At 45.4% G+C, this 26,175-nt stretch overlaps 1 protein-coding gene across 3 annotated transcripts in view; it reads right to left on the reverse strand.

The window, feature by feature from the left end:
• MSI2 (musashi RNA-binding protein 2) overlaps window positions 1-26,175 on the reverse strand; it is a 435,331-nt gene that overhangs the window by 408,215 nt on the left and 941 nt on the right. For 2 of the 3 annotated variants that reach the window (XM_011953722.1, XM_011953724.1), the window contains exons 1-4: window positions 25,977-26,096; window positions 25,573-25,654; window positions 24,767-24,851; window positions 20,933-20,974 (exon numbers count right to left, since the gene is read on the reverse strand). In XM_011953722.1, coding sequence (XP_011809112.1) covers window positions 20,933-20,974; window positions 24,767-24,851; window positions 25,573-25,654; window positions 25,977-26,067 — 300 coding nt within the window. In that variant the 5' untranslated portion in view covers window positions 26,068-26,096. Of the gene's footprint in view, window positions 1-20,932; window positions 20,975-24,766; window positions 24,852-25,572; window positions 25,655-25,976; window positions 26,097-26,175 lie in introns of those variants that run through there. The other variant, XM_011953723.1, reaches the window with a different exon arrangement.

The following is a 26,175-nucleotide window of genomic DNA, read 5'->3' on the forward strand; positions in this document are numbered from 1 at the left end:
CCCCCAGCCCAAGCATAAAGTAAACGCTTTAGAGAAAGTGAGTAATATCTTGTCACAGAGGTAAAAGACTCAATTATAAAACCTTCAAAAAGATTCTCAAGGAACATCTACCTACGGTGACAGAGACTTACACAAAACCAGAAGACAAGCTAAAACATTTCTCCCCTATTCACCCCTACCTGCTCCTACCCCTAACAAAACAGAAGAAGAGGCAGAGGAAGCAGGGAAATGGGGGAGAGGCTGCCATAAAAAAATGATCTCAAGACCTGGACACTTATCTGACATAAAGCAACATCCTCCAATCCTGAAAGACGAGCCTGCCACACACACACTTCTTTATCATCTCAGCAAAAAATATGGCTCAGGAGGCCAGCACTAATTTTAGTATCAGATTTATTATACAGCAGGGGGCAGGAATTCTTCAGGCCTGTGCCTTGTCTCCCGGTGCAGGACTAAACTGCCTTCAGGATGGCTCCTTGGAGGAGCAGCAAGGCTAACAAATAGAAACTTCTGGATTCCTGATGTTCAGGAATCCTTGGAAAATACACAACTGACCCTCCAAGCTGCTTCCCAGTCCTTTCAAAGCCTCTGTGGGTGCTTCTAAGAGCTCCCCACTCCAAATAAAAGACCGCAACACACATCTCACTTCTTGTTTGAAATGAATCCGTCACCCCAAGCAAAGACAGGAAACCCCAAGGTCGTAAAGCAAGGGTACACCAACGTAGTCTGAAACCAAATCCAGTAGTGACAACTCCTAGTCTCCCCGCTTTGATCTGAAGGGAGATAAAGTGAGGGAAGTCAAAGCAGGGACAAATTTAAAATGCTGACATCCTCAGCCGGCCACTCCAACCTCGCTGCACGTAAAGCCCTAAATGGATGGAAGACACATTTTCAGATTGTTTGATCTCACTCAGGCTTCCCCACCTCCAGTTTCTGGACATCCTTTTGTCTGCTTTTGGCCCTGATTTTTCTCCAAGTTATCCCACGGAGCAGGACTGTCACTGGTAGCCTCGGCAGTTGTCAGTCAACCTGATTGCTTTACTCCAGAAGGCCCTTTTTACACAAAAGGCCTCACTGAGGCAGAACGGGCTCACCTTTGATTTGTTCACCTCTCACATGTAAAGCCAGCTCGTACACCTCGCCCAAGCACGGATGCACTCGTGGAAAACTGAAACGCAGTATATTGGGAAACAAGGCTTTTTAAAGCATTCTCTGGAAGGCAAGATCCTAGCTTGGGTTCGGCTCGAAGAAAGAGCTAAATGGAGCGAGCTGGAACAGAATTAGCCTCTGAGAACCTAGGGATGGAGGGAGAGTGGCAATACCAATTTGCTGGAAGGGATTTGGAAAGTAAACGAAGAGGAACGTTTGGATTGCAAAGACAGAAACAATTCACTTTGCATCATTTTCAGTCTCTGGAGTTCAGTAGGGAAGTATTATTATCAATCCACCAGAAAAAAGGGGAAGAGTGGCCCACATGAGCTCAGAATTGGCTGTTGATGGCGCTGCAGGTAGTAGAGGTGCTGAGAACTGACACTATATCCCTCACGTGATGCTCTCTTAAGAAGATCAGGCTCTCCCTGGCTAACTACGGCCTTCAGCCCTCTAGACAGGAACCTGCTGGACCACAGGGGAGCAGGCCTTGCCATATTCCCATAGGTTGAGCACACACAGACTAGTAAACATCAAACACCAATAAGCCCTCACACACCTGGCATGACATTACCAACATCACTTCTGGGGGGATAGCAATTATGCCACAATTTCACGTCCCTGACTCGCCAGGCCACACACGACAAGACTGCAAGAGCACCTCCTCCCTGGGCCCCTGGCCTGGGCAGAACTCACGGGAGAGCCCCTGGATTGCAGAGCGCTCGTTCCTCAACACCCATGTGACCTGGCCACCTCTACCCTAAAACTCATTCAGGGCTCCCCATGGCCAAAACTAGTGGTCCCCGAAGTAGAGTTTGGAAGAAAAAGATTAAAATGTTTATGTGTGCTTAGCTTTTTTTCCTCATCCTATTTTATTTTTAATTATTTGCCTTATTAGGAACATGCTATTTTAGTACAGAAGTATATGTACGTCATTTAATAAATATGTATACAATGCAAGCTCAAAAACAAGTTTACCAACAGGGATCCGTCATTAAGAGTACGTCGATCACCAGCCAAGGGGTTACACTCAACCCCCTGAGCCAGGCACACCTGCCCTGCCTGTCTCCTGCATGGGCCAACACTCTCAATCGCAAGGAGGTGGGGGTTGGGGGCTCTGCCCACATCAATGAGAAGTCAAATTTGCCTGTCACTTTTAACACTTCCTACTCCTCAGCTAACCAAACCACCAAGCTGCTGCTCTGATTCTCAGATGCATCTCAAATCCATCTGCTGGTCTCCATCACTACTTCCAAGAACTCAGCTAAGCAGCCATCCTTCCTCAAGTGGATCACTGCAACAACTTACTTACTGATCACTGCAACAACTTACTTACCCATAGCCCCCTGGGGTACCCACAAGCCACTTTTCATGTAGACTGTCAGAGAGATATTTTCAAAATGCAAACCTGATCATTTCCCATCCCATCCCTTAAACTCTTAAATGGATGGGTTGCCTACCCCTCCTAGGATAAGAATTTTTATCCCCACCAACACAAGTGTGGCCTCGCCTCTCCCCCTGTCCTCCTCACTCTCTGCATTCCAGCCACCCTCTCTTCCCTCAGCACATGAAATGCACTCTGGTAATTCCCTCCCTACGTCAAGCTCAGCCTCAATGTTATTTCTCCAGAAAGCCTTCCCAAAACCCAAAGGACACCTGGTTTTTCTGTTATGATCCTTTTAACATCCAATGTATGGATGTTTAACATCCAAGCATTTATGGTGATGGTACTTCAATCATGAATCAGGCCAGGCACTGTGGCTCATGCCTGTAGTTCCAATACTTTGGGAGGCCAAGGCAAGAGGATCACTTGAGCTCAGGGGAGTTCAACCAGCCTGGGCAACAAAGTGAGATACCCACCTCTACAAAAAATTTTAAAAACTAGCCAGGCACAGTGATGCGTGCCTGCGGTCCTAGCTACTTGGGAGGCTGAGGCAGGAGCACTGCTTGAGCCCAGGAATTCAAGGCTGCAGTGAGCTTTGATTGTGCCACTGCACTCCAGCCTGGGAGACAGAGCAAGATCTTGTCTCAAAAAAAAAAAAAAAAAAGAAAAAGAAAAGTAGTGAATCATGCAATAAGTTGTTTAATGAACATGTCCCTGCCAGCCACAAACTCCACAAGGGCAGAGACTGAGTTGCTATTCCCCAGCTTTGAGCCTGGTTCAGGACTAGAGCTCCACACGTTCGTTGCATAATGAGCAAATCAATCTTCGCTCTGTTCTCCTCTGCACATGATACCCCAGCCTATAAGGAACAATGTGCTACACCCCCCAAAAGCCAAGCTGTCTAACTGCTCCCACAGTTCCCTCAACTTGGAGGATCTCCTCTCTCACAAGGTTCAGCTCATGAGGCCTCCTCCATGAAGCCTGCCCTGCTTGCTTTGGCCTCTGTGCCCCTCCTGTGCACGGCCATAGTCCCCTCTAGCTCACATCCTGGTTTTTACACCCGCCTCCCTGCTAGCCTGCAAGCAGTCAGAGGATAGGTTAGTATCTGATTCTGTCTTCTCCGGGCCTAAGAGCAAGCCGAGCGACCTCATGTTTGTCCATACGCGGCCTGTGTTGTGCTCACTGGTGTAGATTCCCCTTCCCACCTTCCCTTCCAGAGACTAACAATAACAGTTCACAACAAGTGCTACGGCTTTTCCCACCTAGAACACCTACATCAGGTCCGCCCTGAAAAGAAAGCTGAGATACAGCCGACAGACACCGGCTCTCCACGCAAGCACTGGCGTCCACAGCTCGACGTCTGCAGGGGCCAAAGGGCGTGGACCTGCCCCCAGTTCACAGTTCCTGCTGCATACACAAGGCATGAGAAACAGGTGCTGGTGCCGACTTAAAACCATCTCATCTGGAGGGAGAGCATCATGATAAACAGCTAATGCATGCAGGGCTTAATACCTCGGTGATGGGTTGATAGGTGTAGCAAACTGCCATGGCACATATTTACCTTGTAACAAACATGCACATCCTGCACATGTATCCCGGAACTTAAAATGAAAAAAAAAAAAAAAAAAAAAAACCATCTCACCAAGCTCACCAAGGGGCGGGGGGCAGTGGGAGGATGGAGGTCTTAGTGGGAATGGAAGCAATAAAAAGACAGAACACACGTAGGAACACTCTAAAACAGCAAATGACCTTTGATCAGCTCTGCCTCAGTCGAGCAAAGCTTTTAAATTCAGATAGTACCAGGCGTGGGTTCCAAAACCTAATGTGGGTCTCCGTGTCCCTTGGGGATTGGTCCTCCTCTTGTCCCTCCTCCCCTTCTCCTGCAGTGAAATGGTTAAGATGTCAAGCAAGGGGAAACCCCAGTCCCCATCTCCTCGAAGCTGGGTGGTGCAGGGCACTTCATCACCTAAGTTCCAGACCACGCATTTTGGGCAGGCCTTGCCTCTTTCGCTGCAATTCTCCCTCTATGGGAAACTGTTCAAATCAGAATGTCAATCTGTGGAGTTCAAATGTTTTCTTTCCTTGTCTCTCTTTTTAAGAGACAGGGTCTTGCCCTGTTGCCCAGGCTGGAGTACAGTGGCGTGATCATAGCTCACTGCAGCCTCAACCTCCTAGGCTCGAGAGATCCTCCCACTTCAACCTCCTGAGTAGCTGGGACTACAGGCATGTACCACCTCCCCTGGCTAATTTTCGCATTTTTTGTAGAAAGGGGTCTCACTGTATTGCCCAGGCTGGTCTCCAACTCCTGGCCTCAATCAGTCCTCCCACCTCCACCTCCCAGAATGTAGGCATGAGCCACTGCAGCCAGCCTCAAATGTTTTCTCAATGTGGTCCCTTCTAGTCTGCGTCTTAGCTCAACTCCCAGAAACCTTTGGTCAAATCACTATGGAGCTGTTAACAGTAGAAGCAGCCCCCAGGAATAATGTGCTAGCCACCTCCCAGGCACTGTACTTTATGAACACTGTCTCCTGTAAACATTACAACAATCCTGTCAGGTAGATGCTCGTATTGTATTATCCCATTTTACATATCAGGAAATTAAGGACTAACAAAGTTGAGTGAACTCCCCAAGGTCAAGCGGCTAGGAAACTATTAGGCCAGAAAGTAACCCTATGACTGTCTGCCTCCTAAGCCTCTTCTCTTAAGCCCTAATCAGCCCTGCTTCCCACCACATGCCTTCATTCTTCCCGTCTACAGATGGGGAAACTGAAACATGGAGCTGCAAGGCAAAGTGCCTGAGGTCATGTTCAGCACATCAGCATTGGGCTAAGAGACCAAGAGACAGAAGTCAAGTCTCTCCCGCTAGGACTGGAACGTTCACACCCATAGTCGGCTGTACTCAGTCCTCATGACCCAAACCACCCTGTCAAAAAGAAAACCAGCCCTGGCGTGGTCGCTCATGCCTGTAATCCCAGCACTTTGGGAGGCTGAGGCAGGTGGATCACTTGAGGTCAGAAGTTCGAGACCAGCCTGGCCAAAGGTGGCGAAACTCCGCCTCTATTAAAAACAGAAAACAAATTAGCTGGGCATGGTGGCGGGTGCCTGTAATCCCAGCTATTTGGGAGGCTGAGGCAAGAGAATCACTTGTACCCGGGAGGCGGAGGTTGCAGTGAGCCCAGATCACACTACTGCACTCCAGCCTGGGCGACAGAGCAGAATTTCGTCTCAAAAAGAAAAGAAAAGAAAAGAAAACCAACCCAAACCTCTAGTCCATGGAAGAAAGGTCCCTAACACGATATAACCCAAGGAGAGCGGGTCCCTTCCTCTCCAGGTCTCCTTTCCCCTGACTGTGCAGTGGGGCTCACTCACTCTCTCTGGTCTCATCCTTTCTGTCACTGTCCCCCAGGAGACCGAGTCAGCTCTGGGAAAACTTGGGAGCCAGGAAACCTTGAACCTCAGCACAAAAATGAGGCGCCTCCGTTACCTGGCACTCACCAGGGACTTGCCTCAGAGAAATTCCAGCGTCACCCAATTTGGAAACCAAGGAAATGAGTCATGGCCCTTTTAGGAAGCTAGAGATGACCGTCACTTACAAAAAAGGAAACTGAGGCCACAGCAGAGGCAGCACACTGGGAAAGGTAGTAGCGCAGAACCCACACCCACCCAGTCTCTCTGGTCTTGTTCCTCCCTCAAGTTCTAGGAGAATGCTTTGCACTTCTTTAACAATTGGCCCTTCCTCTATCTTTCTCTGCATATTTCTTCCTTTGGCTTTTAAACCCAGAAACTTTCACCAAAAGCAGGCACATGTAAAAAGGAACCGCATTCGTGACAACAGTCGAAGCTACCTCATCAAGCAACTGCGGTCTAAACTGGCTCCTAATTAATATTAACCCTCCAAATCAGAGTCATGCTCAGAAAACCTTGGATGAAGAGACGCCAGGCGGGAGGGGAGTCTCCAATTTTCTTTTTACTTCATCTGGAAAATTAAGAGCACTGCTGATTTGAACAAGAAATCATCAAGGAAAGCAATCACAACTCCGCACGGCCCATAACTCGATGGACTTGGATGTGTAACCTGCCACCTTCATGTGCTGAAATTAAAATGATTGTGGCAAGAATAGCAATGATGACATGGGTTTGTCCCTCCTCCTTCAGCCTTAGAAAACGTAAAAACCCCTACAGAATCTTCTGAAGGAGGTCAGGTAAAAGATCTTTCTTTGTCAAAAGAAACCAGTAGAAAACTGGTCCAAGACTGTGCTACACAGCCCTTCCCAAAAAGATGCTCCCCCAAGACTCTTTCTCTCCAAGGATAATGAACTTGAGGGAGGGGAGGGAGACAGTGAGCACAGAGAACTGAAGGAGGGAGGGGCTCCTGGAGACCCTCCACTCCAAACTCAACACTTACTTGCTGTTTCTGCATTAATTACAATAAACTGCTTCATAGCCTAGTGATCACTTAATGGAGCAGCAAATATGGCTTTTTCCCTATAATTAGTCAATGTAATCTACTGCTATTTCCCTCCTCCTGGCCACCCCTTCTCTCCTTCCCTTTCTACCCTCTACACACTAACGTTCACACGCACCCCATCCCCTGCCCAGGATCCACTTCTAATCATGATCTTGTTCCCCGTTCCCAGCAATACTTGGTAAACTCCACCCAATGGACATGAAGCGAAGGGGACCCACACACAGGGGATGCCCCAAGGCATCTGGGGGCTTTCCCAGCCCCGACAATAGGTCTGAGTGTCAGCATCTCCCAGGCCAATGACTGGGAACTGTGTTCATTTCCTGAGCTCTACCAATCTTCTTCCCACTCACAGGACAGCACTCATGGGTTTGTAGATCAAAACCTACTATTCCGTATCCCCAAGCAAAAGGTTCTATGAAAAAGTAACCCTTGCCCCCAATCCCAAGGTTCTCCCTCGCTCCCTCCCAGCTTGGGCTCTTTCATGTCTCTGAAGTTACTCCCTCTCTTAGACCATCCAGCCCTGTGCTCCCAGTTCCCACCAAGTGTCAAAGGAACAAAGGCATCTTCAAAGGCTGGGGACACCATCTAAGGTTCCTAAGTGAAATGATTTTCCTGCCCTTGAAAATGCAGGTTTTGTGAAATGAAGCTGCTAAAACAGCCCTTTGGTGTGTGGATTAAGGATAACAACACCTTCTTTTATGGCCTGCTTTTCTCTACTCAGACCTCTAAGGACTTATCAACTAACTTCAGATACTCTCATCACCAGCAAGAACAGAACACTTTGTGTCTTTCCCATGTTCAAGATGGCTTTAAAATGTTTCTTTTGCTGGTTATGGAGAAAAGAATTCCTATTTTCTCACCATACGCCAGGTGCCTTATTTACACTGGCTCATTTAATCCCCACAACTCTATTATTCCCCTTTATTTAAGTGCAGAATTGAAGCCCAGAGAGGCTGGGACACCTTCATAAAGTCACAGAGTTAGTGGCAGTTATCAAGTTTCAAACTGGGTCCCTCTGAGTCCAAAGCCTGTGCTGCCAACAAACCACACACTTTGTTACGGCACATGAATTTGTCTGAATCCAAATTACACTGCAATTCTACCCAAGTCATATATATTCATATACTTAAACACACAACCACGTGTGTGTGTCTTCTTTTGTATTTCTCAAACACTACTTAAGGAAAAATATGTAAAGCAGAAGACAGCAGTACTTAGAGTTCAACTACTACGTAAGGCTGGCATGGAGCACTTACCCAATCCTGCCACAGGACGTGATCCTTTCTAACAACCCTACAACTCCCACACCCATGCACTTCCTTTGTTGCAGACACCATTCTAAGCCCTTTATTATGTTAAGTCCCATAATCCTTATGACAACCCCATGAAGGTGATACCATCATCATCTCCATTGTACAGATGACAAAACAAAGGCACAGAATATTTAGATAGCTTGCTCAAGGTCACACAGCTGCAGTGGCAGAGCAAGGATGCAAAGTCTGGTTCCAGATTCCATGCTCTTAAATGCTCAGCTAGAACACCTGGAGAGAAAGTAATAAAAATAACGACGGTAAAAATAACATTTTACTTCAATGTGTAAAATGCAGGGTGATGGGGGTAGGTGGGATCCAGCCTCTATCTGCAGCTTTGTTTTCCCGTATTCTGAGCCCCCAGCCTATGTGGCATCAAGTCATTCACAAGCTAGTTTCATGATTTCTCTATTATGAACAAATTCTTCTATTGAATCTCTCCTGTCAATACCTGAGACAAGGCCCCGAAGGCCCCAGGAGCAGGTCTCTAGAAAGCTTTTTAGAGCCCCACACAGGGGTAGACATTTGAGGATGCTTGAGTTCAAACTCTCAGAGCACTTCCCCCACGACACTTGGGGGTTTTGTCTGGATAGCCCTGAGAAAAAAAAAACAGTCATTTCCCATGAACACAATCAGTCCTTCTCTTGAGATGCCCAGGGGGGTTTGATCACCCTCCCTCCACCATCTCTTTACCTTGGAGAAGGACCCAGGTGACTGTTTCCACAGCACCTTCTACTCTAATCCACTGGGGTCATGCTGCAGAGGGGCCGCTTGGAGGGCTCATGCCGCAAATGCACAGGCTTTGAGCAAACAGGATGATGTGGTGATAAAGGCAATCGCAACATGCTAAGGCGACAGCCTGCCAAACGCACACTGCCCAGGCAGGACTTGTGCTCAAAAGAACTTTAATTGAATTCTTTCAGCAAGTGCAGCAGGAAAATTCATAATGAGGTTCCCCCCGCCCCCACTCACACCCCCACTATGTCAGTGTGTTCTGCAGTTGTGTGAATCCAGTGGAAAAAAAAAAAAAAATCATTTTTAACAAGAATATGGGACGTGTGTGGACATTAACCTGAACATCGTGTACTGCAGGGAAAAACAATGATCAAATCCAAGGATTTTTATTTTCAAAGCAATTTAAGTAAGGCATTCTGCCATAATCAGCTTTACTACCCCTATTAGTACAGGAAAACAAGTTCTGAACCTGGCTCCCTAGTGAAAAATGCAAAATTTGTATAATTAAAATTATACTTGTGAAATTCAAACACACTTTAATTTCCTAAGGGCCCCCTAATCAAGTCAGAAGTTCTTACTAAAACCAATTATCTGCTTTGGAAAACAGAAGAGGAAACATATACATGTAGCAATCTCGCAGAGATTCACAGGCCAGTCCTCTCCTAGGTGCAAGCATCCTAATTGGATCCTTTTTCCCCAGGTAGAAGACAGGGTGAATCCACTAGTTAGTTTTTATTAAGTAGTATATCTGAAAGTTGAAACATTTTTTGCTTGTTTGCCTCTAGCTACAAAAAGGACACAGTTGAGAGACATCCCAGAGGGAACTGAGTTGAAAGGGATTTAAAAAATAGAGTGTATCAGTAAATACACACTGTGTTTCCACCCACTCCACTATACCCCAGGCCCCATCTGGTTATTTTTCTTAAGATGTCGCAGCAGTTTTTCAAAACACTTGACCAGTACTGTTTAGAATGGTCACTCTAATGCCATGGCGAGGAATGGGATGAAAATACTAGCTTCCTTTCCGAAACCAGTTCACAACTGAATCAGGTACTCTCAAACTCCTATCCAGGAAATCAGCAAGACCCAGGTTTTTCACCTTCTTCTACCCGCAATGTTGCAGCTTTTCTTGAGTAACTGGAAATTCTTGCACAAGAGCAACGTGGAAATACGGATTACTTTCCAAGACACTAAAATATTTAAGAAGCAGTTGTTGCCATGTTTCATTTATGCAACCAATATGAAGTGTTATCGATCTAGGGCCTTTGGAGGGGTGGGATCTCCACCAACAGGTTTTCTTTTCCCCTCTCCCTGGAATTCATTTCAGAAATGAGAATATTGACTTTTCACACTCTTGGTTTGGTGTTCCAACAGTGCCCAGCTCTGTGATGTTGGCCTGACACGCCGCCCAGTCGGGCTCCAGCAGGTATCCAGAAAGTAAAAACAAAATGCCTCTAAGTTGAAAACTTTACTTTTCAAGCAGGTGGGAATAAAGGACAAAACTCAACATTCAGGGCCTCCTTAGGGTGGAGAACAGCACAGTAAACCAAACACAGTAACACAGTTAACACCAAATTTTGGTGTTAAAAATTCCATCTGAAGACTTAGGAGACACAACTTGTGCATGCACAAACACACACAAGCACCCACGCAAGCATGCAGAAGGGAACACTCAGCTGAGGGCAAGTCATGGGAACTGCTACTTGGCTGGTTCCTCGCCTCCCTCCCACCAGAGCGGTCACCTCATTAATGTCACTCAGCATCACATTTTGCTACACTAGGTCTTTCTGCACTCTGTTCCCCTAGGCGGCCCAAAAGCCCGCTTCCATTGTAAACTTCTGTGCTTTAGGAAACTATCAAAAGCTTTGATGGCAGAAAAGAAAAAACTTTCATAGGGCCTCTCTCCTCACTCTTTCCCCTCCTCCAGTTTCTTTTCTTTGGTGCTTTATTCAACATCACTACACACACAAATCATGCTCTGAAAGTCGTTTACAATATGTCAGCTTAAAAAAAAAAAAATTGCAGTGGCCCGTCTATTTTGCAATTGCCCAAAGAGAATAATTCATTTCGGTGGAGGGTATGGATGAAGCCCTGAATACATTCTTACACCGTTTTCTGCCCTTCAAAACAATAAAAATGTAAAAACCCAGACGAAGGAAGGCCCAAGGTGGCAGGAACGAGAATCTCTTGACTCCTAAGGAATTTATTCTCCTAGATCTTCTGAAGCACTCCCTCCCCAGAATGCATCATCAAGACCATTTTATTAGATTTTTCTAAACCCTTGAAATTGTCACATAATTGAAACAGAAACAGCAATTTAGAGCTCTTGAATGGATTTCTTAAAAAGAAGACTCTGTGCTTGCCCAACACCCCCGCTCCTTGGCTGCTCATACCCCTAACCTAAATTTAAGGTCCTTGCACACAAAACCCTATTTATCTTATAAATCCTCCCCTGCCATAAAAGTTACACATTCTCCTAATGCCTTAGATTTCAGGACGTTTGAGAGAAACTCATCCCAGACAACAGGCTAAAAAAAGAATCCATTAGCATTAACTTGCCTGTCACAGCCAGTGACAAATAAATGAATGTGATGCTTTCAGATCAGTCATTGGTAAAGCTACCCCCGGGCAGATAAAGACCAGTCCAGGGAGAGAGAAGACTCATGGGGAGACCTCTCACACAGCAGTGTCTCAGCTGTTCCCTAGCTAGCTGCTCTCCGGGACTTTACTCTCAGAGGCAGCAAAAACACAGGCATCAGATACGGAAAAGGAAATGAATTCCTAATGCCCATCAAGCATCTCCAAGATAAAGGCTGCATGCTATCTCGCCTCGAGAACCAGGACCCCACGAGCAGGCCAAGCCACTGACACAGAATTTTCCCACTGACACAGAATTTTCCAATCTCAATGTACTGTTCTATCCCTCACCCTAGAAAGGAGCAACAGTGCCCTTCAACCCACAAGCTGCTCGGTTATAAGGTCCTCTGATGATGGAGGCAAGGCCATCTTTCGGGGACAGTAACAGATGATGAATGCTTATACTATACCCGCAAAGTGCAGCTATCACCCTAGGCCATGCATATGCATTAGCTCAGTCCATCTTACCCTGAGCAGTTCTCCAATGGAGGGACGGTTGCTATCCCATTTAACAGGTGAAAGTGGAGGTGCAAAACCACTAAGTGACTTGTCTAAAATGCCATAGCTGGTAAGTGGCACTTACCTATGCTAAACAGGCTCTCAGAAAACAGGTAACAAAAATTAACCTGAAGCTTTCCAGCTAGAATATCACAAATTCTAATCCTCAGCCTGAGCATTTTACAGCCATCAGGCAAAGTGGCAACCTCAATTCTGCCCACTCATGTTGGATGCAGCAAGGCTTAGCAGGGAGGAGAACAAAGCCTTGGGATTCAGAGAGACTTTGGTCCAAAGGCCAACTCTGACCCTTGCTAGTTCTGTGGTTCTAGAAAGCTGTTTGCCCTCTCAGGCCCCAGTTTACCCACCTGTCAAACGGAGATAATACCAACTATTTCAAAGGATTGCTGTAAGGATTAAAGAAGATTAAGTATATAGTCTCGATACTATGCCTATAATATATAAACTCACAATAAATGACAGTCATTATTCTGAATTCGGATTTTTCTTTTTAACTATTCAAAATTTCACAGCTAAGATAAAGCAGGATAGCAGCCAGGCATCCACCCTAAGGCTAACATTCCAGATTGTTGGAAGCCTGGTGCTTTATCTTCAAAAGAAGGAAGCATTGAGGATATCTTATTCTACTCTGGACCCAGTGGGACATCTGTCCCAGTTGTACCGACCAAGTGAGGTTGCTGCTACAACGCACCACAGGGTGCTCAGCCCCAAGACCACACCTGAGCACCTCATACCACACGGAAAGCAGAGATCATGATTTCAAAAACGCATAGTCTTCACCAACCAGCCGCTCAGCCAAAGGCGACCCCAAGCGGATACCATCTATGAAGTCACAGGTCAGACTGCTCTGAGCCACGGGACACACACACTGCTGTTATACAGGCAATCTGTGATGTTCACATCGAGAAATGGTATCTCACTGTCTACACATGGTGAGGTCATGGTCTTAAACAAGGACAAAGTACCTCTATCATAGTCCCTTGTTAACGAGGAAAAGAAGAGAGGATAGAAAGTAGAAACAAGAGAATGAGAGAGCACTTTGTAAGCGGCCACACGCCCCCAAAGGTAGAGGTGGCATCTGCCAAGAGCATTACTCCTGAAGAAGAAGAGCCTATGGCAAGAGAGACTCTGGCCAGAGAGAACATAGTCTGAATTAAACTTAAGCCACAAGCCCAGGGTGGAAGTTCTCCAGGCAACTGCATCAGCCATGATCCTATCAGTGACCCCAGCTTCTATACGGGTCCGAATGAGCTCAGAACATCCCATGGAGCACCCCCATACACCCGCACAGACACACAACAGGTTCCCCAGCACCTGTCCATTTGCTTTGTCGGGTCCTTGAGGCCTTCTACAAACTGGCTCCAACTTACTTTGCAAGCCTCATGCCAGAAAACTCTGCAGCACATACCCTTTGCCACACAGCTGCATACCCTGATCTTCTTAGTTCCTAGCAGGAAGGAAGAACAGTGTTCCTGCCATTATTCCTTCCTACCTGATCTTCAAGATCTGGGGCAAAGACCACTTCTTCCTAGAAGCTTAGAGTGCCCTTCCTCAAAACGCTGTTCCTATCTATTCTATTGGGCTTATCCCATCCTTTCCAGTATCACAGGTCACCACCTCCTCCCAACCTGGAGCTAACATCCTTAAAGATGAGAATTGTGTTTCTTCTGTCATTTTTCATTCCCTTTACCTAAATGGAAGTCCATGATGTACAAAAGCACAAAGTAAGGGCTAAGGACGGGGTATTTTGTTTGTTTGTTTTTTTGAGATGGAGTCTTGCTCTGTCACCCAAGCTGGGGTGCAGTGCCGCGATCTCGGCTCACTGCAACCTCCACCTCCCAGATTCAAGCAATTCTCTGCCTTAGCCTCTTGAGTTGCTGGGATTACAGATGCCTGCCACCATGCCTGGCTAATTTTTGTATTTTTAGTAGAGACGGGGTTTCACCATCTTGGCCAGGCTGGTCTTGAACTCCTGACCTCGTGATCCACCCATCTCAGCCTCCCAAACTGTTGGGATTACAGGCGTGAGCCACTGCACCTGGTTGGGGTTTTTTTTTTAGTAGTAGTAGTAGTAGTAGTAGTAAAACATGCTTGTCTCCAATGGAGGAGAAAAGGCATGAACCTAAATACCGTAAAACTCAGAACAAAGTGCATAACACAGTCCCTGATGCTGAGCAAAAACTTGGTAAATAATTTCTGAACTACTGAAAGTGGCAACTGACTGCACTAAGTAAACGGCCCACCCCGCTCCCGCCATCACTCTTTCCTGGCTTTGGTGATCACACCCGACAGCATGTTATATACTTATCTGTTTGCTCACTGCCTATTTGCCCCACTAGAGCAAAAGTTTGGTGAAGGCAGGAACTTTGTCGTATTCTCCACACTATCCCCAGAACTTTGCACAGTATCTGGCACACGGTTGGTGCTTGTTTGGTGAATAAATGAATGAATGAATGAGTGAATGCCTAGCACAACACGCAACAGATGTATGTGCTCCATAAGTTTTTGCTAATTTATTATTGTTGGAAGGGGCTTAACCAAAGAAAAGGTAAGTGCTGTGGAAATCCAAAGAAATATGACTGTTTCCACAAAGGGACAGGGACAGCTTCGCGGAAAAGATAATGATGCAGTTGGGCTTTCAAAGAGGGGTCTGCTGTGTACAGAGAAAGGGAAGGGCAGTGCAGAGAGGGAAATCTGCAAAATGACAGGTTTCTCAGAGAAGGATGAGCATTCAGTTTCAAGGCAGCAAAAACCAGAAGAATTGAGAGAGAAGGTGGAAAACACCCCGGAACAGATTTTGAAGGACCTAAGTACCAAGCTAAGACGTTGAGACTGTGTTCCGTGCACATCAGGAAGCACTGAGTGTATCCTGAATCCCTCCAAAAGTGGGTGCATGCACAGAGCTGGCAATTAACAAGGATTAACCCAGCTCTTGTTAAATGAACACATTAGATCAAACGGGAAGACAGAGATGATGAACTACATCTCCCCTGTGTCTTCTCAGGGCTTTCGGCCGAAGATTGTTCGGGTTTAAAAATACAAAATAGGACACGAAGAATGGACGCCGCCCCAAGGGGCACCTGAGATGGTCAGCTGGTTCCTCCGAGACTGCCTTCTCCTCCCTTCCCAGGCAGCAGAGGAGGCTCACCTGTCTGCCAAAAATCATCTGACACAGAACACAGGAGCTTCGCAGTCCTAGGAGACTGACCTTAACAATGAAATGAAAGCATGTGAGGAACAGCAAAATCCAGGGAAAGGACATTTGTAGGACAAGGTGCCCCTCCTCCTTGGGCTGACACCTGCTACTGACTTGGAACACAGGAAGGAGCAGTGCTCACCGACAAGAAAGAAGCTAAGCCACTAATCCTCCCAGGTCCTCGCTGTTGTGGAAAAGGGCTGCAGACACACCACCATATCCTCGCTGGGAACGAGAAAACCCACTGGCAGGCCGGTTCACGGTGGCTGCCGAGATGACAGCTGCAGAACATCCAAGATGGCAAGATGCTAGAATGACCCGACCCACAGCAGCAAGAGAAGGCCAGATGCCAAAAACTCACCCTTCGCCCTTGAGAAGCTGCCAAGAAACCACTCCCCCAGAACAGGAGGTGTGCATGTACACGCTCGGGCTGCCATTGCACCCATCTGGATGCGTGCTTAGCAGAGAACCTTCCAGGGCCCTGAAGCCACGTCAGAGGAGAAGAGGGGAACAGGAAAACCCAGCTGCTAGCTCAGCCCTGCTACAATCTAACTGTGGACCTGAAGCAACCAACGTAACTTTACTGGGTAGCAGCTGCCTCCACAGGGAAAAAGGCAGGCTGGATTCAGTTCATTCATTTAGTTACTAAACAGTTCCCTGCCCCCAGAGAGCTTACATTCCAATTAAGATTTTCCTTCAGTCATTTCACCATTGTACTTTTTTTTATTCTATTAAAATAATTCTCCGGCCGGGTGAAGTGGCTCACGCCTGTAATCCCACCACTTTTGGAGGCAGAGGCAGGTGGATTACCTGAGGTCAGGAGTTCAAGACCAGCCTGGTCAACATCGTGAAACCCCATTTCTACAAAAATACAAAAATTAGCCAAGCATGATGGCAGGTGCCTATAATCCCAGCTACTTGGGAGGCTGAGGCAGGAGAATTGCTTGAACCCAGGAGGTGGAGGTTGCAGTGAGCCAAGATCTCACCACTGCACTCCAGCCTGGGTGACCAAGTGAGACTCCATCTTAAAAATAATAATCATAAAAATAATAATCCTATAATAATAAGATCAACAGGTATTTGCGGGGTGCTATTTTACGCCAGACTCCCAGTGAAGAATTTTGCATTTATCCTCCAAACAACAGCATGCGATGAGTACTGTAATTCTCCCTCTTTTACGGAGGAGGAAACTGAGCCTTGGGGAGGTTTAAGTGACTTGCCCCTGGCCACCCCGCTGTGACTGAAGGCAACTAGAAATAGGTTAAAGAAGTGAGATCTCCCTGCATCAATAGATAAGGTTCTGGCCTCTAAAAGTTAAGGAAGGAAATGGCAATTGGGAAAAGGTGGGAATGTTTTCTTATACACAAGGATAATTAAGACAGATGGTGAGTACACCCAGACCTCACTCTTGCTGAAAGATGCTAAGGAGTCTCTTGGTTCCTCCACACACAAGAAAAGAACCCACGCGCTCAAGCAAAACTCTTCCAGACAGCCAACACTCCAGTCCAAAGGGAGCAAAGAAAACAGGGAATGATGGATCCTCATCATCCTCATGTCTCCGAAGTCTTCAAATTAAGTCATCTTTTTAGAGGAGCACGACCATTTTAATTTTTAAAAAGATAAGGGGGGGAACTCTTACATATTTTACAAAATGAAATAATCATCCAGAGAAATAGGAAGATATAGAATGAACCAGTCTTCTTGCCCTGATCAAAATACACTTCACTAATTAACAGCCTCTAGTCTCCGAAGAGTCTCCCCACTCTACTTCACTTGAGATGTGAACATTTACACCGCAAAGGGGGATACATAAACTGCAGGATTCAAAATCTTTCTTTGGTGACTCATTAAAATTCTGGTCTAAACAGATTTTTATTTATTGATACATTAGAGAATATTATGACAGTACTAAGATGAAATCTGTTCTTCACTGCCATGGATTTTCTTTCATTTTAAGTTACCATTTCTTTCCACTAGTCTTGTTTTAACACCTCCATGGAATATTTCTCTGGCGAGCGTTAGCAAGGAGGGACAGCCAGAAAGCAGAGAAACTTATTTTAACTGAAACACACACTGACATATCATTTACAAGCTCCTCGCCCAGCCCACGAGGAGGGGCAGGGTTCCCTCTGCCACTGTGACCTGAACACAAAAACACAGAAATTTTATTGAAGGGAGATAAACGATAAATAAATCAGGCTCAACTTAAAGTTCTATGCTCCTGCCAACCGGGTTTTGGCCCCCAACACTAACTCCAGTCTGAAATCCCAGTGACCAGGCTCAAATTCTATTGGAAAATAAATGTAGACAGGGAAGACACTTTCTCCCCACCCTGTCCCAATTCTCAACCACCATACAACCTTGGCATTTACTCTGTTGCCTCACTGGGGTTGAGCAACTCCAGAACCATCTGAAAAGATGGCCTGAGGGGTCGGATGGAAAGATGTAAGACAGTGTCACACACTGGTATAACATGATGGGGCAAGGCAAATCACCTAGGCCCAGGAACGCAGAACTTCAAAGTCCTGGGCCTCTGGCAATAGTTCCCTCAGCACAGCCTGCTGACCTCTCCGAGCCCATCTCCTGTCACATAACAGAGGGGCCATCCCCTGAGGCACCCCCATAGCATGGAACATTGGTGAAGGGCCCAGTTCTACAGCCAGGTTGCCTGGGTATGGCTCCTGGACATCCATCCATGCCTCAGTTTCCTCATTTATAAAATGAGCTCATACTGGTACTCTCCTCATAGGGCTGCGTGAGGATTAAATGGGTTAATAAAATCTCAGCAATAGTGCCTGGCATATAAATTCAATTAGTATCATTATGATTACTCAACCTCTCACAGGTTGATGTGAGGACTTAATAAAAACGGCAGTAAAGGGCCGGGCGCGGTGGCTCAAGCCTGTAATACCAGCACTTTGGGAGGCTGAGACGGGCGGATCACAAGGTCAGGAGATCAAGACCATCCTGGCTAACACGGTGAAACCCCGTCTCTACTAAAAAATACAAAAAACTAGCCGGGTGAGGTGGCGGGCGCCTGTGGTCCCAGCCACTCGGGAGGCTGAGGCAGGAGAATGGCGTAAACCCGGGAGGCAGAGGTTGCAGTGAGCTGAGATCCGGCCACTGCACTCCAGCCTGGGCAGCAAAGCGAGACTCCGTCTCAAAAAAAAAAAAAAAAAAAAACGGCAGTAAAAAGTAGCAGGTTGGCCAGGCACGGTGGCACTCTGGGAGGCAGAGGTGGGAGGATAGCTTGGCCCAGAAGTTCAAGACCAGCCTGGGCAACACAGTGAGATTCTATCTCTAAATAAATAAAATAGCAGGTTAACGCTTCTATGGCATTACCATGCAACACGTCTTTTTTTTTTTTTTTCAGTCCCTTTACCTTTATTAATTTATGTAATCTGCAGAAAAACTCTACGAGATGGAAAAACGAAAGTTCAAGGAAGTTAAACGATCGTTGAAATTCACACAGCTAAGGAGTGGCACCATCAGCATCTGAACCCAGGCTGTCCCACTTGCAGATAACAACCAGAACAGTGATGAGAAAACCGACAAGAATAAATTATGTAATGACAATGACGAAGACCTTTGTCGCAGACCATGCTCTTTTACTCTACACAAAAACCTCCTGGGAGAGCTACTGTCATCACTCCTATTTTACAGATGAGCACACTGAGACTGAGAGAAGGTCAGGGACAACAGCCAAATGCCCCAGGAGATGGTACGTAGATGGAGATAATGAACAGCAAAGTCCTCTGTAAAGTGAAGTATGTCATACACAGTCAGGTGTTATCATTAAATCCCTAGAATTCATGGAAAGATGCTCTCCCCCAACTGGTTTCGTGTCAATTCACCTACAAACATTCCAGATGTGGAGCTGAGGGGCTGGGAAAGGAATGCACACTTTGACAAGTTTGAGAAATATTCTGTCTCGTTTTCAAGTTGAATGCATCACTGCAGAGTGTATTAAAGTGAAATATTGCTTTTCTTGTTTAAAAACAAAGTTAAGGAAGGGGGACAACAAGGGGGAGAGAAAAACAGGTCAAACCCATGGTTTTACCAAGTAAGGGATTTTTCCAGCTTCCCTCTTGGGTAATCTGATCCAAGCTCTGAGTGATCAAATGACTAACCTGGAAATTTGAAGATTCACACTTATGGAAGAAACAGCAATTCTTCCAAACCCAGGAAATACTGCTAACTCTGGGAAGCTTTCTGAAATGTGAAGGATCACAGACAGTTTGGGAAGTAACTAAAACAATAAGGACAATTCCAAAGTTTGTGCTAAGCACAGAAATAACCTAATCTCTTTAGTTCATTAACTCCTATCATTTGCTTAAGCATTAGAAAAAAAATGCCTTAAGAAAATATTTCATTGCATTTACTTAAACAGCTGTGTTTCCATCTTTAAAAAAGGGAGAAGAAAGAGAGCAAGCAGGGAGAGAGGGAAGGAAGGAGGGAAGAAAGGAAGGAATCAATCAATCAAGTGGTAGGCTCCAGACCTGAAAGTACCATCACAATCACCAACTTTTTCTATATTAATGTGCAAAACCATTCCTCTCTTCACACAATGAAAAGGTTCCACTTCTGGGAGACTATGCGTAAAGAAATAAACTGAATTTGCTAAAGTCACAACCCCTTCCGACTTACAATCTGAAGCTTCAACTTTTTCCCTTTCCCTAAAAGAATGACAAATCCAGAAGATACATAAAAAACATTTCTTCCAGCAGTTACATAGGGAAGAAAAAAAGTAACTAAAAAGTGTAAACGTAACATGTAAGCCATAAGCCCTTCCAATTTAATCTTAGGCTTCATGCAGCTGTGTTCTCATACCCACACCTGGCAAGCTCAGAGAAAACTATGTTAACGACACACTTCTAAAAAAGTGAAGCCCTATCTTGATTCTTTAAGCAAGTCTTGTAGTGCCACTCCTACAAGGTTACAACATTTTTAGGACTTCTCCACCCAGGCACCAGCACTTGCACAAATAAGAAGCACTGTTGGTTTCAAGTATGCCCTGACTTATTCAACCAACCTACAAACCAAGATATCCACTGCTTCCTCTCTCAGATTTAAGGCTTTATGGGTCTAAGAAGTTGTTTTATCCAAGAGAGGATCAGCTGTTTAGTTAAACTCTATTCCTCTCCATAAACTCCAAGTTGTGAAGCCTCAAAGAGTACCCTCCAAAAGAGTCACAAGGAAATGTTTGACTTTTCCTAATATGATCTTGGAAATGCTTAAAAAATAAATAGAATACCTGCAAAAAATACTGCAGTGGATGGAACCACGTCCTCCCACTAAGCATCAGACTTGTCCCTGCCCCCAGGTGGATGTTCAGAAGCCACCTTGGGATGGCTAACTTAGAGACGCATGGTTGACGCATGGTTATCTCACAGGACTACTTGCCCAGCCTGTCCTGATACCCCGAAGGAACAGTGAATACCAGGCTTCAACAGTTCATTGCCAATGCTGTTTGAAACTTGAAATTCTTGGCAAACATCTCTGAGTGCTAAAATCCTACTGTTGATTCTCCTACTTACCTTCGGTTGCGCTCGACGAGGAAATGCAACTTTGGGGTCAATCTGGGGAAAAAAATAGAAAAGCAGGAGTCAATAAAGTACTTTAAGAAAAGGAAAAAATATATGATTAATCACCTAATTATTCATCACTCATTTCTCAGGCTTATAATCCAGCTTTCAGTAACTTCTCAGGCAACTCAAAAGTTTCCTAAACTTTGATCTCAACTTAACCATCCCTCCAATAGATCACATAACTAACATAGCTAGCTAGCCTTTCTGAAATGACCTACCATGCATTTCAGTGTGTGATGCTCTTAATAAACTAGATCTCATGTATTCTTATTTAGGCAAGGGCTTCTTCTTCCAGACACTGAATATTCAATGGTATCTGCATCTAATTTGCTATGCGTGGCTGGGAGAAAAGATGGGAGCATCATTATCACTGGGAAAAAAATCATAACCTGAAAATGAAATGTAAGTATTCTCTAGCAGTAGGTAATTGGATGGTATTTCTTCTCCCTGATGATAACTAAACAACACAGGAGGGGAAGGAGATTCCAAAAATTTTTTAAATCAACAACATCCAAAAACTCCCCATAGACATCCAACACAATGCTCTGCTTGAGTTAATTAATTCATTTTAGCAAAAGTAAAGTTACCCAGGATTAATCAAAAAGATCATCTGTTCTGTAGTTATACCTCAAAAGATAAAAAATAATTTTTTTTAAGTAAAGAAAGTGAAGCATGTGAGCTAAAGCCACCTGGATTTTAAAAACAACAGGGAGTAAAAATCTATAAGCAACCTAAACCCAAATTAGAAAAGAAATCTCATCACAGGGAGAGCACAAAAAAAAAAAGTTACTGAATAAAAGAAGTAGTCGGAATCTAGTGCAACAAGTAGGGGATTCCCCTACCCCAACCTCAATCCAAATGGAAAAACAGCCTCCAGTCCAAATCAGACACTTGCAAAACGCATGATGCTCAATCAGGGCCTAGCTGTTCTGAACTCAGAACAGTTCTCCCAGAAGCATGTGAATCTAACAGGCTGATGTGAGGGAGGAAAAAAGTGACTACACAGATAAAAAGAGGAGGTAAGAAATGTGAAAATATTCCCGTTGTCGGTTTTCATTCAATTTCCAAATGGCACAAATCTTTGGGTAAAAATTTAACACAGATAGGATAAACATTGATACCGGTTATTTATTTCTAGGCTGTGGCTTTCATATTAAAATGTTTTCCTTTTAAAAAGTAAATCTGAGCTTTGTTTTCACTTCTGCCATGGGGGCAGGGGGAAAGAGTAATGCTTTGGAGGAAAGTAGGGAGGTAGAGGTGAGGAGTGGGAAGCACGGAGGATAGTTCATTTGTTCCCTGACCTACATTACCTAGGGTCCCAGCCAGAAAGACATATGAGGATTTCCTGCTGTTATTACAGTGGCTTAAAGACCTAATAAAAGTCTGCATTGCGTTCCCTACCTTTAAACATCACCTGAGAAATGAGAGATTACTTTTCAAAAACTAAAATAGACAAAAATCTCTGATCTAGAAAACTACCCTTTCATAAGGATTAACATTACTGCATCTACAGGTGTGTCCAGCACTGACTAGCGCTTGTCTACAAGAGAAATACAACAGGTGTGGATTTTCCATTCTGTTGACCGAACGTAAGACAGAGGTGTCTTTTTATAAATACTCCCCAGAGAGTGTTTTTTTAGTTGACCGGCACACAATTGCCATCAGAAATCACCCTGTTTATGGGGTAACAGGTGTGGGGTATGTTGAGGGAGGTGCCAGGAGCTGGAAGACGTAAGGTGCAATGAAGAAAGTGAAGTACTAAAAAAAATTTAAATCGCAAAACTAAAGAGCCAATTCAGAACTCCTGGATGGTGTGTGGCGGTATCAGAGCATTATATCATGATCGAAGTTCCTCAGTGTGCAAAGTTTACACGCTGAGATCTCTGAAGGAGAGGAAGGGTCAAGGTAGGCATGGCAAATCCCAACCTTTTGCACATCCCTGTCAACTATTTTTTTAAAAACAAACAAAAAAGAAAACTACCAAAAATTAAAACATTAGTTAGTTAGGTACAGCTCTACTTACTGTAGCTACAAGTCCTCTAGGAAAAGACTAGGGTACTATTTTGGATGTGAATGGCCGTTACCTAAACAAAGCTTTTAAGGTAACAGTAAACAAGATCCTCGTTTCCATGTCAATAAACCAACCGCTTCTGCCTCCTGCACTGAACGTTGAAACAAAGTCAAAAGCTAGGTTACACTAAATAATAGTGACCAAAACAAGTCTATAAACAATCAGAGAGGGAAACTGCAGGCTTTGCACCTGATACAGAGGAATATGACCCGCCAGCCACCACAGAAACCAAATACTGTTTCTCCCACCCAGGTAGCAAGAGGGGGTGGATGATAAATTCCCAAATTTGCCTTGAAAAGATTTTCCTCTTTAATTTCACTAGCTTTTTGAAATGGCTAACCAAGAGATCAAGGAGAGAAAAATTCTTCAGACATCCGTTATCGTCCTATAAATGATTTCTGAAATTAAATTATCTAAAAGTACAAAAGGCTGGGCTGCATGCAAGCTATGACAAGTCCAGGACAATTAATAAATCAACTAAGAGTGTAGGTGGGTTTCTTTCTTAGGAGAAGGCACACACACCTGATCTCTTTGATCAGAGAAAGACGGTGAATTTGCAAAATCAATTCAAGTGCACCGAAGGTTGCCAGGTTTCTTTATTTTCTTTCCTTCTCTTCCATTCAATGTTAAAGCCAAAAGGGACTTGAAAAGATCACCTCGGTCCACTTATTTTACAGAAAAGGAAATTGAGACCCAGAGGTAGGGAGTGACTTGCTCACTTTCATAAGAGGCGGATGGAAGTAGAGCCCCATCTCTGGCCTTGTCCCACCACTACCCCATCGCAGAGGAGTGAAGTTCCATGCAACCCAGCACTACAGCCCAATGTCATCTTAAGGCCTCTGTTTGGGGCAGATATATATTAATAAAAACCGTGGGGAAACTCTGGTAGGCATAAAGGGAAGGGAGGAGAGGCAGGAGGCCCATACAGGGGCTAAATAAAACACTGCACACTCCCCCTCCCATTAAATGTATTGTTATATACGGACACTCTTCCCTTCCCCTTCTGACCTCTGCCTGGAGACTTTTCCCCCTTCTACTCTGGATTTTTAAAACTTGTAATGTATAAAAGTACCCACACTCAAATGAAAGGATCTGAGAAAGAAAAGGAAGGGAAAAAAAATCACTTTGAAGCCCCCAGGCCTTATCAGCCTTAGATCTCACGCCATCTGGAGTCACCCCAGTGGATGCCCAGCTCAGCTCTGCTGGCGTCCCCTTCCCTTCCCAAACCACATTCCAAATCCCAAGTGCCCCAGGAGGAACCTGTTGCCTGGACCTGTATTTAGCGCCCTCTCCCTTCCTTCCCACTGCTGTCCCCCTTGGCCACAAAGCAGGCTGTGCCTTCTCAAAGCTGATCCCCAGAGCCACAGTTGGGAACGCGTGCTGTGCCTGGCTGACAAAGAAAAGTTGCATTTGCTCTCTGGTGGAGTTTCTCTTCACAGTCCCCAGGCCGGGCAGGCAGACTCTGCCGGAGCCGAACCCTCTCCTCCCCAGGCCGAACCTTGGCAGCATCTGAAGCTGCAAAGGGACAGGCTCTAAAAAGAAATCCCCAAAGTCAGCCACGGCAGCAAACTTTTGAATCAACTCGCTAGCTCAGTTTAAACTACCCAGTTCTAGTACAGAAGCAAAAGAAGGCGCTGTCCCTTTAAATGGGGCTGTCAATGCCCAGACCGTTCCTGAAAAGGGGCGAACAACAACAACAAAAAGCAACCTACCGTCTTGGAATCTAACTCATGGTGGGGCTGACCTAATACTTTATCTACACTTGCTGGGTCTGCGAACGTGACGAAACCGAAGCCTCTGAAAGGAGACAAAGAGGGAGAAAAACAAACAAGAAAATGTGACACCATTGAAAGCAACAAGGAGTGAGACCTAAGGCTGAATGAGGAGCAAAAGTTGCCCTCCACGCACCCCCACTCCCACTCCCCTCCTCCAATTCCCCACCTGCCTACAGCCCTCCACCTCGCAAGAAAAAACATCAAGGTTAATGGGGGAAGTGGAACGGGGGCAGGGAGGGTGGAGGTAACTTGGAAAATGCTGGTGCCTCCACTCTTTGGCCACCTCAGTTTCCTCTCCTCCTCCCCTTCCCTTTCTTAACGCATTGTTTTATTACGAAGAAAGCCCGGCACTTAGAAGAGATTCACCACCATCTTTCTAAGAGGGATCTTAAGAGTTTGGGGAGCTGGGAGTGTGGGGTAAACATACATTAAGACCAAAAAAAAAAAAAAAAACTATGCGAAAGTAAATGAAGCTGAATGTCATTTTAAACAGAGAAAAAGAAGCGATGGGAAAATGACTTAAAGCAGAGAGATGGGTATCTCTGTATCCAGAGTTCAGCTCCAATTAACAATAACCTCTGGGGTTACTGGGGGGCGGTGGGGGTGGTATAGAGCGCCGTTCGAGATCAGCCACGCGTCTCAGCCCCATTCTAATCCGCTTAGCTACTTCCGAAGACACCTCCAAAAATAAAACTTCAACTTTGTTCTAAAATAAAGACAAAATCCAGAAGCGAATGGTTTACCTGGAGCGTTTCGTAGTGGGATCTCTCATGACCATACATTCTCTAATTTCTCCAAATTTGCTAAAATAGTCTCTAAGGCTATCTGTAGAGAGAGAAAGAGAGAGATGGGGGGGGGAGAGAAGGTGTGGAAAAAAAAAGCAATGCAAATTTTCATCAAGGACAAAATCCAAAAGTAGTTTTCTGTGGTTATTCTGCTTTGTTTTTGCATTTTTTGCACACGCGGGGGAAATTCGGCAACAGAGGTCGCATAGAGGGCTCAGAAAGGATTTGCTATTTAAAAAAATAACCTTGCACAGGAGAAGTGGGGAGCCAATGGCGGGGGGGGGCTCCTACACCGGGATAACAAAGAGCAATAAAGAAGCCAAGAAGGGGGGGACCCAGGCGTCCCCCCCTCCCTCCCTTACCTGGTGAGGTCTGCCAGCTCAGTCCACCGATAAACATTTTACTAGAGGGAGAAAACATAACAGAAGTGAGCACCGATGTCAGATCGGCCATTTTGACGTGTAACTTACAAAAGCTAAAAGGAAAGCGGGGGGGGAGCGAGCGAGCGAGCGAGAGCCGGGAGGTGGGGTGGGGGAGAAGGTGACGGCGAAATGCAATCCA

Source organism: Colobus angolensis, unplaced genomic scaffold, assembly GCF_000951035.1.
Source record: "Colobus angolensis palliatus isolate OR3802 unplaced genomic scaffold, Cang.pa_1.0 Scaffold37, whole genome shotgun sequence".
Classification (NCBI taxonomy): Eukaryota; Metazoa; Chordata; class Mammalia; order Primates; family Cercopithecidae; genus Colobus; species Colobus angolensis.